The sequence below is a fragment of the Theropithecus gelada genome, chromosome 12 (assembly GCF_003255815.1).
Source record: "Theropithecus gelada isolate Dixy chromosome 12, Tgel_1.0, whole genome shotgun sequence".
NCBI lineage: Eukaryota > Metazoa > Chordata > Mammalia > Primates > Cercopithecidae > Theropithecus > Theropithecus gelada.
In genome coordinates this window covers 23,115,016-23,131,893 of record NC_037680.1, presented here as the reverse complement: position 1 = coordinate 23,131,893, position 16,878 = coordinate 23,115,016, and the positions used below count along the sequence as shown (strand labels likewise).

The 16,878-nt window shown below is 36.4% G+C and overlaps 1 protein-coding gene across 3 annotated transcripts in view; it reads left to right on the top strand.

Annotated features, from left to right (window-relative positions):
• Nucleotides 1–16,878, top strand: part of GTDC1 (glycosyltransferase like domain containing 1) — a 383,166-nt gene that overhangs the window by 314,550 nt on the left and 51,738 nt on the right. For 2 of the 3 annotated variants that reach the window (XM_025405484.1, XM_025405483.1), the window contains one exon: nucleotides 7,359–7,712. In XM_025405484.1, the coding sequence (XP_025261269.1) occupies nucleotides 7,359–7,712 (354 nt within the window). Of the gene's footprint in view, nucleotides 1–2,842; nucleotides 2,908–7,358; nucleotides 7,713–16,878 lie in introns of those variants that run through there. The other variant, XM_025405485.1, reaches the window with a different exon arrangement.

Genomic DNA, 16,878 nt, shown 5'->3' with positions numbered 1-16,878 from the left:
TATTACTCAGGCCAATAAGTAGGGTTTGCTTGTTAATTTTGACTACAGCTGGTTTCTGTGGATCCTGTTTTTCCTATCTTATCACAAATTCTTCATAGTCCAAGCAAGACAGTCTTGCTCAGTATCCTGTGACAGACTGCTGTCAATATTTCATCTTGGCTTTAAAAGTTTGTACCATGAGAAGCAAAATTTCAGTCACCAAGCATTGAATACTTAACAACATAGCCTCACAGCCACGTTGGGGCTAGCTGGTGTTCCCCCAGAGCATTTGTGCAGTGTGCATCATGATTGGCTCATCTGTGATTCAAGTTTATTTAAATAATATTCTGCCAGAGTTTCTTACTGAAACCTCCTGCATAGACATGTGCCACCTATTTTATGAATATTAGCTGTTAGCCATTACCAGTAAAGAAGAGCATGCAGCCATACTGCAGCCAACCAGTCAAGGATAAATGTGTCTTTCTGTTTAATGATGTGGTATCCAAACATCTAGTTTTAAATTGGGATGGGTTTCCTTGCTTTTGATTCCTTTATTTAGTGAAGATAGTGTGACGAGGAATGGGGGTGTATGTGTATGCATGAGAATGCCATATCAAAATTTTTTCTTTTATACTTTATAGGTTATATAAATCTGCCCATCATATAAGTGATATATTGGACACATGTGGGCTAGCATGATTTTTTAATTATCTTTGATATTTGCTTATGTGGCCAGATTCTAAAAATGTTAATTTTATAATTAATTTCCAGCATATTGTTTGGCAACAATGAATAGTTTTTTGTTGTAAATCACCCAAGGCCTTAGATTGCTGAACTGCCTCAGTGTGTCTTCCCAGTTAGTTTTGGAAAAGTTATTTATTTTAATTTCTATTTTCCTTCTCCTCAATTTGGTTTCTGTCCAGGAATCTACAGAAATCATTTTGATAAAAACTGTTGATATTTTTTCTGCTGTCATCCATATTAGCCTTGAACCATATTTTCTGTCAGTTTTTCACTGGTTCTCCTGCTTTCTTTTAGACGTCCTTTTGTCTACTGTTCTGTCACATTGGTGTATGGCTTCAAATTTGGCTTTCATCATTTTCCCACGTAAATGTATTTCTCATTCCTTTTGCAATCTCTATTATATTAAATATGCTACTGCCCATCTGGCTGCCCCATGCTTCTCAGACTCTGGCTATGCACCTCCTAGGGCCTCGAGTAGTATTTCCCAGAGTATCCTTTGTTGTCCATTAATTCTTAAGCTGTGTCCTCCAGGGGTGCGTGAGGAGGAGGCGGACAGGTTTCTTACTCCAGTAAGCTTGGAAAACAATTATCACATCCCCATCATGTATTAGGTGCTCAATAGGTACTTACTGAATGAACAAAAAGCGTTAATGAATGAACATATTTATAATATACAGTAACATGTACTTTGGGAAGTTTATAGTAAAGAAATGTTTAGCTTTATTTAACTTAGCATTTTCCAAACTTGTTTTCCCACAAAACCATTTCTGGTGCAACATCTACATGTGTCCCATGGAATCAATGTTGCACAAAACACACCTGTGAAACACCAGCCTGAGGGATACAACACTGCGGCTCTACTACTCCTCCATCCCCCAAAGCTGAGCTAGAACATGAGACACGCTGAGCTTCATCAACTCCCTCTCTCCTTGTCTGCCCCATGTAGGCCAGTTTCCTTATTCCAGTTACTAACACCCTTATATCTCTTCACTGACTCAAATACAGAATAATCTTTTATCAGTTACACATGCTCTTTCTTTCTCTTTAATCATACACTGATTAATATCATTTTTTTCACCTGCTATCTTCCAAATGTGTTTTCAGAAATAAGATGACTAATAATCTCTGTCATATGGACTTTTACCCTTGGGCATTTATTTATGAGGTTCTATAGGTTGAACTTAACTATAGTAAGTACTTTTTACTAAAATCTCTCAAAAAGACAGTTGTGAGGAGTGTATTCCACCATGGCATGCGTTCCAGCCATGATATTCTCTTCAGTGGCACATGAATCAACATGAATGTCCCAAGTTGACTTGTTTCATGTTAACCTTATTGCCTGCCTTTTGACTACCTCCATGAGTCAACTGCAAGTACTCTAGCCTTTCGACTAGAGCAGAAATAAGCTAAGGTGCCCAGAGCACTTCTTTTGCTTACCATCAATCTTAATGGCATTTAAAACTGCTCTTAAATCTAGTCTTTTCCTGGCTAATATGAAAAAGGCAAAGGCCTTTGGTTATTCCTATAGGTCAATCTTAGGTTTGTGTTTGGACATGGGGTCTGTGGTAAGGGATATACATTTAGGTCTAGAAAGTGCTTGTTCCAGCTGTGTCTTTAAACATTGCCCAACATAGTACTGGGGTTTTGTGGCAATGCCTCTGGAACCATACTGGCAGACAGAGGTGGGGAGGAAAGGAGTTTGAGAGGATGGGCAGCAGGAGAGGGTCTCTGTTTCTGTTTTACATATGGGCTATTGGTTGGAAAAGAGTTGGGAGTGGAGATCCCATGACTAATAACAGATTGGAAATGATTACAGCAATCAGAATGTTTCTAAAGATAAAAATAGGTTCTGGTGGAGTTTCTAGGAGATTTGGAAACAGGAAGAAGCATTCTGGAAGATGGACAGTAGAATTTCTTTAAGAGAAATGGGGAAATTACTAAATGGGAAACCTGACATATGTGGATCACTATTTTTCTTCTGACCCTTTCTTTTCTCTCTTTCACTTCTTACCTCAGGACCTTTTCTCTTCTCATTAGCACCTCCACCAGAGTTGGAACTGGGAAAGAGAAAGGAAGTGTTCAGACATGTGCCTATTTGCATAGTCACGTTATTGAGTTAATGCCAGGACAGCACAAACATTCTGTCCAGTTCTATAGAAAAGCCAGTTTCACCCCATCAGTAAGGTATTATTTTCTTTTTTTTATTCGCATAGAACAGTTTATTGCCAGGCTTCTCTTAACTGTACATTATAAATAGTGTCTGATTAAGAATGTTCTGGATGGGTTAATTAGTGTGGTGACTATTATTAAGCAAACTGCTTGTTAGTATTATGCCTATTTGATCTTGGTATTGATGTGAAGTAATTGACCATAGAGCTACATTTAGAAAAGCTGAAATAAAGTTTTTTTGATTTCTATTATGGCAATAAATTGTTTATATTAAACATGTCTATGAAAATATGAGTTTCATGGCACAGAGAATCAGAATAGATTGTGTGGGATGGTAGATGTGGTTGGTTTTGTTTTGTTTTTAGAATTATTAATACAGTTTCAAGACTAGGTTTATTGTAACAAAGTAGTACAAAAATGTTTCAGAGTCTGCCTTCATTCTTACCACAGAGTGTATGAAAACTAAAGTGTTTTTAACTTTCCCCAACTAAAGGAAGTACCCTGTTAGATTTGGCTAATTGCCTAAGTACTTCTTTTGGTGACAATTACTATAATGAATAGATTATAAGAAAAATATGAAAATATATTATAAACAAGGAAAACCTAGCTTGTAACTACCTTCTTTCAAGTACCAGATTGTTATCTATATTATTTATTGGTAGGTTGTCCAGTTCTATTATTAAGTTTCCCTAGCTGTAGCATTTCCATAGGGAATTGATTCCATGAGCTAATAAATTACACCATCAGGGAGTTTTTCTTGAAATTGAGCTTAAATTTTCCCATTCTTAATTTCATCTCATTGCTCCTAGTTACATCCCCTTGTACCAAGCTAAATAATTATTCTTTTTCCTTGGAGACTCTTATTATGTACCCTTCTGGTTGTCACTTAACCAGGCTATTCATAGTTAGCTCCTTTAATCTGTCCTCATAAATCATTTTTTCCATTGCCTTGATTATTATTATTGCTCTTCTAAACACACTCTAATTTTCAAACATATACAGTTCTCAGGTGCCCCAGATGACATCAGCATTTGCACAGGGTTCTATCCTGACAGACTTAGTATCTTCCTTCCCTGTGCAACAAGATCCAGAACTAAATGGCATCAGTTCACTGAATCAAATCAGCTCTTGCTCATCTTGTCCAATTTAGGATGGTCTAAATGGTGTTTTTTATGTGCCCTAATTGCATTCAAGGTTTATTTTGATTGTTTTCAATTTCATGAGATTTGTAAACTGTTTTGGTTACTGCCCCTATTTGTATTCTGCATCTTTCCATGTCCCTATTCACTACTACCTATCAAGTCAGTCATCTGCAACCTGTCTTAACATGAGATTCTATTCATCCTTGAGAACATTTAGGGAATGTTCTCGCAGGCCTCGCACCTTGCCCACAGCTAAATTCCTTGTCAGTTACCAATTGCTGTTGTTTACAACCCTTTAGCCAATCTCCCATCTCTTTTAATTTGCAATTTTGCTCGCATGCTGGCCAATATAAATGAATTTTATGAGTAAGATGGGTCATGATACTGTTTCCTAAAATGAAGATATGTTGTTTGAATCCCATTGATTTTTTTTTCTTTTTTTCTTTTTTTTTTTTTTTTTTTTTTTGGTGAATCCTTCATAAGCTGAGCTTGTGATTCTGTTAAAATCCTTATTAAGCTTGCCTGGCACTCTTTATCTGACATAAATAAATAGGTTACTTCACTTGCTTTATTGTTTTCCAGATATGTGCAGATGTTCCTTCTCTTACCATTTGTTCCATTTCTTTAGGAGAATTGAAGATAGTGTCATAGTCATTCTATTTTTTTACCTTTTCTGGTGATCAGTGGCAATTTTTTATTGCTGTGTTTTAGTTTCTAGAATCTCTTTAGTATTTTGAATTTGTTTCAGGAAGAAGTTGATTGGTTCCCACAGTAATTCGGGGCCTATGCGGTTTGAAACTATAATCTATAAATGCTCAGGTTTCTTTCCATTTTAAATCAAGGACTAAATTTACTATTTTATTAGGGCATATTTAAGGATTTAGTTCCATTCTTTGTGTTTTGTCTTTCTATATACAATCATCTAGTTATTACTTGAGGAGTTCTTATGTATTTGTTTGAGTTTCCTCAAGGTATTTGAAATTAGAATAGAAATTTAAATATCTTTATGAAACAAACATAGAAGCCCCCAGAACAAGCTTTCTGGTTCTGGAATGTACGTAGTATCCTACAGCGAAAGACTTTGTTTCTAGCTCCTGTGGCTCCTCCGTTGTTTCTTAGTGTTGCCTATCAGCCCTTGCTTTCAGCCCTTTTTAACGCCCTCTCCCTGTCTCCACGGTGACTGTCCTGAGGCCTCAGTGAGTTTCTGAAAGCCCATCTCCACCTTTGTTCACCTCACTGAAATAGATGAACTGACCTAATGCTTTAATGAGGCAACTCCTTAGGTTCTATACTTGCCACCTAAAGCTGTTTTGTTTTTTCAGCTTCATTTTTCTCTTCTTCCCTCAGCTTTGCAAGAAAGCTAGGTTCACTATCTTTACAAGACTCTGCTTTTCACCCACACCATGATCACACGTGTTATAATGTTTTTCTCCTCCCATCTTATAAGATCTTTCTGTTTCTTCAGGATCCTGCTTCCTTCCCTAGCAAGTATTCTACCTAAGTGAGTAACACTGTGCCCATGTGCCTCATTTTTAAAAGTCCAACCTTACCTTCCCCTCCCTTCTCTCTACCTCCTTTTCGCTCTGCCTCTTTTGTTTGTTTGTTTGTTTTTTGTTGTTGTTGTTGAGACAGAGTCTTGCTCTGTCACCCAGGCTGGAGTACAGTGGTGCGATCTCGGCTCACTGCAAACTCCGCCTCCCGTGTTCACGCCATTCTGCTCTCAGCCTCCCCAGCAGCTGGGACTACAGGCGCACACTGCCACACCTGGCTAGTTTTTTTGTATTTTTAGTGGAGACGGGGTTTCACCGTGTTACCCAGGATGATCTCGATCTCCTCACCTCGTGATCTGCCCACCTCGGCCTCCCAAAGTGCTGGGATTACAGGCGTGAGCCATGGCGCCCGGCCTGCCTCTCTTTCATACACAAACCTTAGCCTCCTGCAGTCTGATTTCTGCCCACACCATTCTTCAAGGTGCACCATCTTTCAGCCAGAGCAGAGAGTAGCCTGTCGGAGTAGCCAGTGACCTATGACGTGACAAGGCCAAAAGCTGCTTCTTTCTGCTCTGTAGCACCTCTGCAGTGTTTTATGCCCCATTTTACACACTCTTTGAGGGTTCTTGATTCATTTCAGTAATGTAATATTACTCTCTTGGATTCTCTTTCTACTCTTTCAGATGTTCCCTTTTGCTTTTTCCGTGCTTTTTCTTTTTCACCTACCTCCGAAACCCATTTCTTCTCCTACACAACAATTCAGGGAAGGGGCCAAGTTTCCGGATGGGGCTCAGGAACTCTGAAAAAGCACTTGGTAGTCTGGCCTAGTCTACCCCTCTAGACCTTACATCCAGACCTGCATCCCGTCTCTTTGGGTTGCATGTTATTTCCTAAGGAGTTGTATTTCTTCACCCCTTTTTCCTTTGATCACATGTTCTTTGATTCTAGAGCTTCCCTGACTCTGTCTTGCAAAATCCTTTACCTAAAACCTTTAAGCCTTTACTGAGCCCCAAATCAGCATTAATCTCTTCTTCCCCTCCATTTAAAAAAAACGGAATGGCCATTGCATGTATAGTATGTTCCAAGGTAGGTTAGTTGGCTGTTCATGTGTCTGTCTCCCACTCTGCTGTAAGCACTAATGGTCTGCTTTCCAATAGACGGTGAGCTCCTTGAGGATAGCCCCTCTATCTGTATATGTGGCTTACAGGATTTAAGCTATACTTTTTTAAGGTTTCGTTTTATTTTGATTCTCTATCAATAAGTAACAGATACTGAACTCTGTGTGATAAAGTGTCATGGAAAGATAGGAGAGAAATGATAATAAAAAAGATATTAAAATATACTTCAGGAAACATTAGCCAAGTCAATTTAATATATATTCAGGTGCCCAGGAATACAGAACAGTCATGAGCAGAAATGACCAGTGTTAATCAAGGCAGTTTCAAACATTTTTGTAGGTTAATGAACAAGTATGGCCTGAAAGTAAGCACTGGGCCATGTAGTGATTGGAAAACACAAAATGGAAATCCAGAAGGATGAGTGAGGGAAGAGTGATAAACCATCCCTCTAATGTTATGTTTCATGGTATGTGCAGTGCAAGTTTTATAGCCATAGAAACTCTTTGGAAACCATTCAAAGACAGCCCAGTCCAATTTCAAACTTTTGAACTTCTCTTAGTGGCTACTACTTTTTGCACTTTTTCTGGAATTTTTGTATAACATCTTTATTTTTTCTCAGTTTTATATATAATCATTATGTCCTTACAGGAAGGTAAAGGACAAATTTTACATATTTTTTGCCACTAAAAGTATATTGCATTCTTTTTTTGTAACAGATTCATGCCCAAGCACAAAACAACCCATTTAAAGAAGATGCTGAGCCTTAAAGGAAATGGCGGTACGGTTCTGTCCATGGCCCTTCCTTTTCAGCCGGAGCAGAGAGATTCGGAGGGTTTATTGAAGAATTCTAATTCAGAGTGTGATGCACACTGTGGCCTTGATACTGCACGACGAGAATACTTGGGTAACTCATTAAGGCAGGAGTCAGACTTGAAAAAGTCCACCTCACCAGAAAATTCAAGCTCTCATCGTGGTGAAAATAAACAAAATCTGACTGTTAATCCCTGTGCCACTTTGGGTGGAGATGCTAATCAGCAAAGACTGCTGCACATTGTCTGGCCTCACAGGTGGTAAGTCAAGGCATGCCAATTTAGTAAGAGTTGTAGAACTGGTGAAAGAAAATATATTCTGTTGATTGACATAATAATTTGCTGTCCTTATTGCTTTAGAAAAAGATTATTTTAATGTGGTGGTGTTACTCATGATCTGCCAAGGTGGTACTACTAAATATCTTCACATTGATGGTCATGCGCTTAAATTTGAATTACAGATAACGATTTGCAGTGATCTGCTCAACTAACAGTAGTGGATAGGCACTTCTAGCATATCAAGTCTTGTTCAAAAAGTTTCAAAATATAAGAATCAGATTCCATTTTATGCACACGCACACACACAGTTATCACAAAACTCTTTCATATATATACACTGATAAAGCAATATTAATATTAAAGCTAGAATAATTTCCATTATTTACTACTTTGGCCAGTTTCAACAAGGTGGCTTCATTTTACTTGTCGTAATATGTATATCAATACATTTCAAACCATTCCCTTCACTCAGATGCCTCTGTATTGTGCTAAGCAAAATACTTTCTAGCCGAGTCTTTTCTAAACAGAGGAAAATCAACTGCAGCATGTAATCTCACCAAATATAAACTCAAACTTAACCCTGCCTCCTATAAATTAGGATTTAAAGAGGTAAAATGTCCTGATAATCTTCTGGTATTAGGCATGAACATTTTAATCTAGTTTTTATTCCTCCCAGTTAGTTTAATCTGCATGTGGCCTGATTAGAGTTCACTTCCCTCACAGATTATGGTCTCTTTATTGCAGAGATGCTAGGCTGATCATTAGGTCCGATTTTCTGAGAGCAACCGTTTGCAGGTGAAGTAATAAGCACACCGCACTGGCCGGGCAAAGCGCCTTTGCCGAGGATTTGCCTTCCAGCACATTAAAACTCTAGAAGCTCTCCCAGTTGATCTGCAGCATCTGGTACCTAAAGGGATTTTCATCTTTGATTCTAAATGTATGAACGTAAAATGTAGGGATTGAAAGTTGATGTGTAATGTGTTTTTGAATTTGTTTGTGCAACTTCACACTTCCAGCATAGCCTTTCTAAGGTAGTAACAGGTATATTTAAATCATATTTTACTTCGATTGTGACAGAGTTCAATATTCTTTGATGTGATTTTAAAATGCACTGGGTCTAGATGAGATTAACCTGTTTCAAGGTAAAATAGATGTCATCATTTACTCCCTTCTGAAAAGCTTTTTCTTTTATTGCATTAACCTTTGGTTGTCTCTGAAGTACTCTTTATTGCAAGAAAATCAGTTCTAAAAGTTGGTTCCAGGTTATCATGAAAATGTTAAATTAAATAATTTCTAGTCTGCTTTTACAAAGCAGCAATATGGAGGACAGAGTGAAAACCATGTTATTCAATACTTTGCACAAAATAAGACAGAGCTATGTTAATAAAATTAACAATATTAAATTGAATAATTCCCTCTCTTCCTTTGTATATTTTTGCTTTAATTTAATTTAATTGCCTAAAGTTAGTTGCTTAAAGAGATGCAGCATTATGTTTGTGCACATTCTTATTGTTAAAGCTAAATTATTTTTAATTTGGAGAAGAGGGAAAAAAGCCGCATCAGCAAGAGTAAATGCCAAAATATAAAAGTAACACATTCATCCTTACGGGTAATATAGTAGAACATTGGAAACTTGGAGGTTGCCAGACACATAGCTAACATTAGGGCTAATTTTGAAAATCTAGCGTGCAGTCAATTTTACTGATGCCTGGGGACATACAAGGTAGAAGCTGACAAGAGAACTAATTTTGTTTGGGTTATTTACTGCTATGCATCATCCGCAGGTTCCCGCCTGACACACAGCTATATGAAGGGGGATATTATCACACACTAAAAATTTATGTTGACATTCGATATTTGTTCAATATGTCAGCAGTATTACTTTCATAATCAAAAGAGTAAGAAAAAGAGAAAAGAAAAGCACTTTATGCTCATATAGATATATCTTTTTAATAACAGTCTATAAGGTTAATATAGTTTACCTTTGAGAGTATACAATGAAAACAAGCAGGGTTAGGAGGGGAAATGACAGAAAGCATCAACCCGAGCTGTTTGTTTGCCATTACCTAAGCGAGCCATGTCAGCTCTCTGGCCCGCGTCTGATAGCTATTTGTTGTACAGAGAGCACAGCATAAAAAAAATATCAAACTCTTAATACTATTGTGTGCCCATAACCATCTGTCACTGCTAGCCTGGAGATGAGAGGAAGATTACGAGGAATAAACACTGAGCCGCCGAGCATTGGTAAAGCCTTCGGGCAAAAAACTCTTGTGGGGACATCAAAGACATTCTAATTCCGAGGCAGTCAAGGATTACAGTGTGTAACCTGTGCTGACAACAGATAAATGACTGGCAATATTGTGCCAGAGCTGTTGGGTCCTGCATGGAGTACTGATGATGATGATGATGATGTTATCTTGCAGAATGGACTCTGCTGGGATAATTTTATGATAAAACACTTTTTTCAAATGCCACTGGGTCTAGGCAGACATTTACTAGCTACAGGGGTAGCAATCAGTTTCTTCAAAATTTACTGTTCTAAGCCCATTAGAGTTCCATCGCAGCAAGACTCTTCAATGAAAATCTAAAACGCCTATATTTTCTTTAGGAGGATTTATGCAAATGTTGTGAGCTGAACTCCTACCCTTTAGTGGTAGATGCTTTATCATCTGATTTATGTAAATTTGCTCATAAAAATACAGTTTATTTTTAATTGGTGAATATGAATTAGAAAATTAAGATTCTGGTTCAGCATTCATCAAACATCCCCAGCTACAAGCACACATTTCTTTAGACCCCTGATTGTATGGGTGGAAATCATATAATTGACCAGTCAATATGAATGGTATTCAGAAGGAAACTATGGTTTCTACTACAAATGACCAGGGATGTGTTTCTTATTCAACCCCCTTAGTTTGAGCCTCCCCCATCCTTGTACTTCACATATTCTTGTCAGTATTTCGAGCTGCCTTAACTCCCTGCTTGAAAAGGGGAGTTTTCTTTACAGTAGCCTGCAGGAAGCTCTTTAGAAGCAGGAAGTCTGTTGCATTTTCACCTTGGCCATGTATCTTTACCAGAGAAAATGCATTGATGATTGTTTCCATGTAAACCTAAAGGAGAAAGGAACACTGGAGAGGGCAGTTGGATTCTCAGATCTTGTCATTACCTTGCCTAAGGAAAGAGAAATAAAACCCTCCTCTTTATCATAAAAAAATATGCCCATGAAATCATGCAGTTGCAGTAGCCAACTCTAAAAATGAAGTGATGCTGACCTCATTGTGTTAGTTCCACACTGGGATCATGAATGGTCTAAAATATAGTGTCAGCCTCTAACATATCTCATACTAAGTCAACCAAATGTAGAGCCTACTTGCTAGAATATGTATCAAAATCAAAAGTGACATTTTCTAGAAGACACATTCTGGCTTTAAATCTGTGTTAAAATGTCTGTGCATGAGAACAGGCCCTTAAATGCAATGCTTGCCCCTCTCCTCATTCTTTCTCAAACTGAGCTTGTCAAGGATTATAGTGTGCAACATCTGCTGACAGTAGATAAATAACTGACAGTATTTTAGCAGAGTTGCTGGGTTCTCTGCAGAGTAATTTGTTTTCTCCTTTCTACTCAGTCCTTAATGTTTTATTATAAACATCTATAGCAAGGCATGGTTAATAGAAATGACTTATAGAGAAAGACCTGTAAAAAACAGGCTGCAATTGGCACTGCTTTTTTTTTTAAACTATTTTCTTTCCAAATATTATACAAATATTGTAATATTAATCCACGTTCCAGCCTTTAAGCATTCTCTAATAGTTATTATGATGGGCATAAAAGACACACTGCTGGAAGGACCAAAAAAAACAAGTTTAGACTATATTGAAAGATCACTCTCTCAAGGCCACAGGTCTCAAACTCTTTGGTCTCAAGACCCCTACATACTCTTAAAAATTACTGGGATACCAAAGAGCTCTTGTTTGTTGGGATTATACCTATCAACATTTACTCTATTAGAAATTAAAACTGAGGAAAAAGTTTTAAAATGTACATTAGAGTGTTTTAAAATAGCAATAAAGAACCAAATATATGTTAACATAAATAATGTATTTTTATGAAAATTAACTGTATTTCCCAAAAAAAAAAAAAAATCAGTGAGAACAGCAACATCACATTTTTAAAAATCCATGTCTGTCTAAATAGAAGATATTTGGATTCTTACAACTGCTTAAGTGTTTAATTTGTTGCAATATCTTCTTTTGGTAGAAGTTTATGAAGAAATTCTGCCTCACAAAGAAATATAGCTGGAAAAGTTGAGTGTTTAATGATTTCTTCAGATTACTGTAGATATTCTTCTTTGATACTATACCAAAACTTGACAAGTAGGAGTTCTTTAAAGATTTGCTGCAATATGGAATATGAAACCACATAAATGATTTCTTCATGCTCCATTGCATGCAGTTTGAATGGATTTTGTGGCATCATGCATTGGTTATTTGGGAAATATAGGTTCACTAAATTGAAGATCTTCTAAATGCTGACGCAATTCATTATACAATTTCAAAAAATCATATTTGTTAATATCACCATTGGTCTCTTAAAGAGACATTTTTGAGTAATGGGAAGCTGTCAAGCTAAGAGTGTGAGTGCAATTTTTTCAAAATTCTAATGTTCCCTTAAAAGCTTAAATTTCTCATTGCAACAAGTATTATCACTTGTTTTTCCTTGAGTGACAAGTTCACACGGTTCATGTTTGAGAAAATGTCTGCCAAATAGCAAAGTCTGATTAACTGTGGTTTGTCTATCAGTTGTTCTTTGAAATAAAGTCACTATTTCATGAAAAGACAACTAGTTTAGCTCACAACTCAAACAAGCATACAAATACTTTTCCTCAGGACAACTATTGTATCTTGGTATGCATGTGTGTTCCTCATTTTATTACATAGAATATTAAAAAATATCAAAGGGATGAACTTTAATAAAATTAATAAATTTTACTGCTTCTACAAGGACATGCTTAAGTAAAACAGACTTGTTTGTGCCATTGCCTTGAATTGTGCTAAGGCACCAGCAGCTTTATTCACCAGTGTTTTTCACTATGAGGGCCTATGTCAACACAGAGAAAAAGGCAAATTACATCTTTAGTATCCTTATGAAAATGGTTTTACTTTGCAGCCTCCTTGAAAAAGTCTTGAATACACCCAAGAATTCAGACTACCCTTTGAAAACCACTGTCAAATGGAATCGATGTGATGTATGTAAATATGGCTGCCACTAGCCATTGGAATTGCCTAATTTTTTGTTCTCATAGACTAAATTTTTTTCCCCTGAATATTAACATATTATATTTTTTTGGTTTAAAACTTGACAGTGAACAAGGGTTTATCTTATAAAAGTCAACTCTCTCAGACCAAACACAATTTGCCTCAATGTGGGCTAAGTAGCTAGGAAACCCTAGGATACAGATCTATGATATAAGAAATTCTACTCTGATCATTAAACCTCTGTGATTGGCCCATAATTGGATGCATTCTTGTTAATAAAAATAAGAAGTGGGCCATGAGGCATGTTAAAAAGTTTGAAATTATTAGAGGAGCTATAGTTATAAGTTCTACCATGAGCTTATCACTTGGGATAAAGGGAAATTATCAAAGCTCTTTGCTTAAAGTAGAATGACTTTTTATGAGCTATATGGTATTTGCAGCATTTTCCATAAAATAATGATAAATCAATTTATGCAAAGTTGATATAAAGAGTGTGAAGTCAGAAAGGACAAAGTCCAGTCATTGAGAACGAAAAACAGTTTTGAAACAAACTTAGGTGAGTCGCTGAAGTAAAACATGTACCATAATATTGAATGACTTTGACATCTATATGTTTAGAAACTTTGGCAATTTCTAACACAATATATGATTGATATAAAATGGAAAATTATGCTTTATTACTTGGTACTAAAATAAATTGCTCTGTTTCACTCTTTGACTCTCTGAGGTTTAAAAATATAACTTCAAAAACACAATCAATGACTAGTCTTCTGAAAGGATGTGTTTTGGATGATTGAATGATATGCTTTTCAGGCCAGAATAAACTTACCTTGGTTTTCTCATTGCTGAAATAACTTAGAAAAAGTATGGTGAGTAGGCCGTCTTAAATCTTTTAGGCTTTTCTGGTCATTACCTTGTAATAGAATACTTTGGGAAGGACAGAGGATGATGTGGGGTGGAGAATACTTTTGGAAATCAGTCTTCAGGTACTATGCTAGGCTGTGAACAGAAGGGCAAAGTGTTAATTTTTGGACACTAATGTTCTTTGTTCTATTTCAATGTTATGTGTAAATCTGTTTTTCTAAGAGAAGAATGATCCTCACAGAATAATGGTTCCGGAAAAGATGTTCACATGCTCTGGCTATCTGCTTTTCAGCACACTCCACCAAAACTTCCTCATACCTGTGAGAAGCCATCTTACATATTCTGAGCTCTAAAAAAGATGATTCCATAGATGTTTCCCAGTAGTATTCATTTTCACAGTTAAGTAACCCTTGATGTAAGGAGTATTTGCTTTATAACTATTTTAAGTAGCTAGTTGTCAGATTGACTAGGAATAATGACCAATAGCTCTTCGAAAGGGATCATCCAACCAGTTCTGTGTTTTTCCATCAATTAGACAGTCAAAGCTCACGTGAAATAATAAGGTTCTAATTATTTATAGTCATTCTCAATTTAGTGATAAGTTTTCTTTAGTTACCTTTTTCATGCCTAGAGTGTTTTGGGGAATTTATTGGTTAGTTTGTTTGTTTGGTTTTTGTCTTTAAAGAATTTTGTCTTTAAAGAGAATGAACTCTGGCATTTAAAAAACGAAAAGCTCTCTAAAGAATTTTACTAGAATTTTTGGGAAAAATTATAATCAAATATCTGGCTAAAATTACCATGTGCTATATGACTTACAGTTTTATTTTATCCTCTAACATAGCACTATTAGATTAATCTATGGGAATCTATTTCAGGATTTTGAATTAGTGGTAAGAAAATGGATACTAAGAAATCCATGGCGAAAGAAAGAGCCTCACCAGAATCCCATTTATAATTTCCAAAATTCCATATTTGGTGCCTTGCTGACTATTTTCCAAATCATTGAACATATGGAAAATAAGTACAGATTCAACATTTAGTTTCTCATTGCCTCTTGGATTGTTTTTAACATTTTAACACACCATGTCAGCATAAGGACAGTCACTCTCTTGGTATTGTTATAATACCAATAGCAGTCACTATCCTGGTATTGCTATAATAGAATATCATAAACTAAAGCTCTTGTTACCGTTTTCCTGCCCAACAAGGTTAAAAAGTTCACTAAGCATGATTCATTTTGTAAACATACTAATTGTTGCAAAAGACACTGTTTCATTATGGTATGCGTATGACAGTCATCTTCAACTGCTCAAGACCCACATTTGCCTAAGGATCCTCTGTCACCATTCTTTTGATCAAATTCTTACACCAGACTTCACTTAACATCATAGTCAGGGGTGGGTGAGTTGGGAAGTACATAGCTAGATGATATGGATGGATGGATGGATGGATGGATGGATGGATGGATGGATGGATGGATGGATGGACAGATAGGTGGACAGGTGGATTGGCAGATAGATCATCTGTTTCTTTGCTATATATTTTTATGTTATATACGTGATTGTGTGTGAATTTAAATATATTTCTCCTTTCCGGTCACTAAGACTTTTTCCACTCCGTCCCGGTAGACCTAACTTCTCTTTAATTAGCCTACTCTTTTCTACTTTTTTTTTTTTGAGACTAATATTCCTCCTGTTTCTCTTAATGTGTGGTGTTACCTGCCTTTCCATGATGGTAGTCATCATTATATTTCTCTAGTGATGCCTTGTAATCCTCTGCCTTCCTCAGACATCTTCCCTGATTTAAATTCCAGTGGTGTGTTGATCCCCCTGACTGTGGATGTCCACGCACCAAAGGCACTGTGCAGTCCAGTGTACCACGTAAACATGTAACAGAACTTTGCACTTTCCACATGCCTCCTAGCCCTACTCATTTCATGTTTTTAATGGTGGCATTTGTTTTAGGTTCTAAAGTTTTTCAGGATAGAGATAGAAACTTTTTTTTTTGTTTAGGGGGAATTTTTTCCATGGCATCTAACCAGAGTGCCTGGCAATTAGGGGTACTTAGTCGATGTTACTTAATGTTAATGAATTATAGGGTTACTGTTTGGTAATTGATAATCACCCGCTCAGTAAGTCCAGTTGAGGTTCTATTTCTCTTTCTGGGAAGAATTCAGTTTATCAAATGACAGATAGACATGGTCATGTGATCAGCATTGCTTTTACAAAGCCTATGGTTTCTTGGTTTGTTTTCTTTTATGAAATGCCTTTATCGGCATTGCAAATACAAATCCTTCAAGATTTTGTTAAAATAGAATAATGCATTTTAACAGAAGAGTAGTAATGTTGGGGAGGAAAAGCTCAAACTGGTTAAAACCAAAGTAATTTCTAAGTTATTATGGAACAATAAATCCAGAAGTGAAGATCCCTGTAGATTATTTTTTAACCTACCCTCCACCATAATCCAGATGTTAAGTCATTTTGAAACAATCCATTGAAATCGCTTTTTAAACTCTTATGTGAAATCCTAAGTGAATGAGCTCCAGTAGCTTTTCTAGATTACCCAGGAAGGTTTTCATTTATTTATTTATTTTTTGCTCAGTCAATCATACCAAAAAATTCCAAGGTAGCACAGCAATAACTATTACAAATTATGTAAGCTTCCCCCCCCCCATCATCTTTATTGGCTATGCAACTAATTAGCTATTTCAGCATTATTTGGCCTAGCATCATTTGTTGGTTAAACAAAAGAAGGTGAAAATTCAGAAACAGAGAAATGAAATGTTTAAGGTTTGTTCTTACTAAGACGTATATTCATAGTCCCTATGTCCTGTTGAAGGAAATAATTTATCATGATCTTCGTCAAAAGCATTTCTGTCTTTGCTGTCCTTTTTTATTAATTTAGATATGTTTCTGAGATGAGAATTGATGTTACTTCTAATTATGGTTACATGTAGTTAATTTCCTTCTTTTTTCTTAAGCTTGGTGTGAAAGGCAGTTTCCTCTAAAAGAGGCGGTGGGGAGCTGGT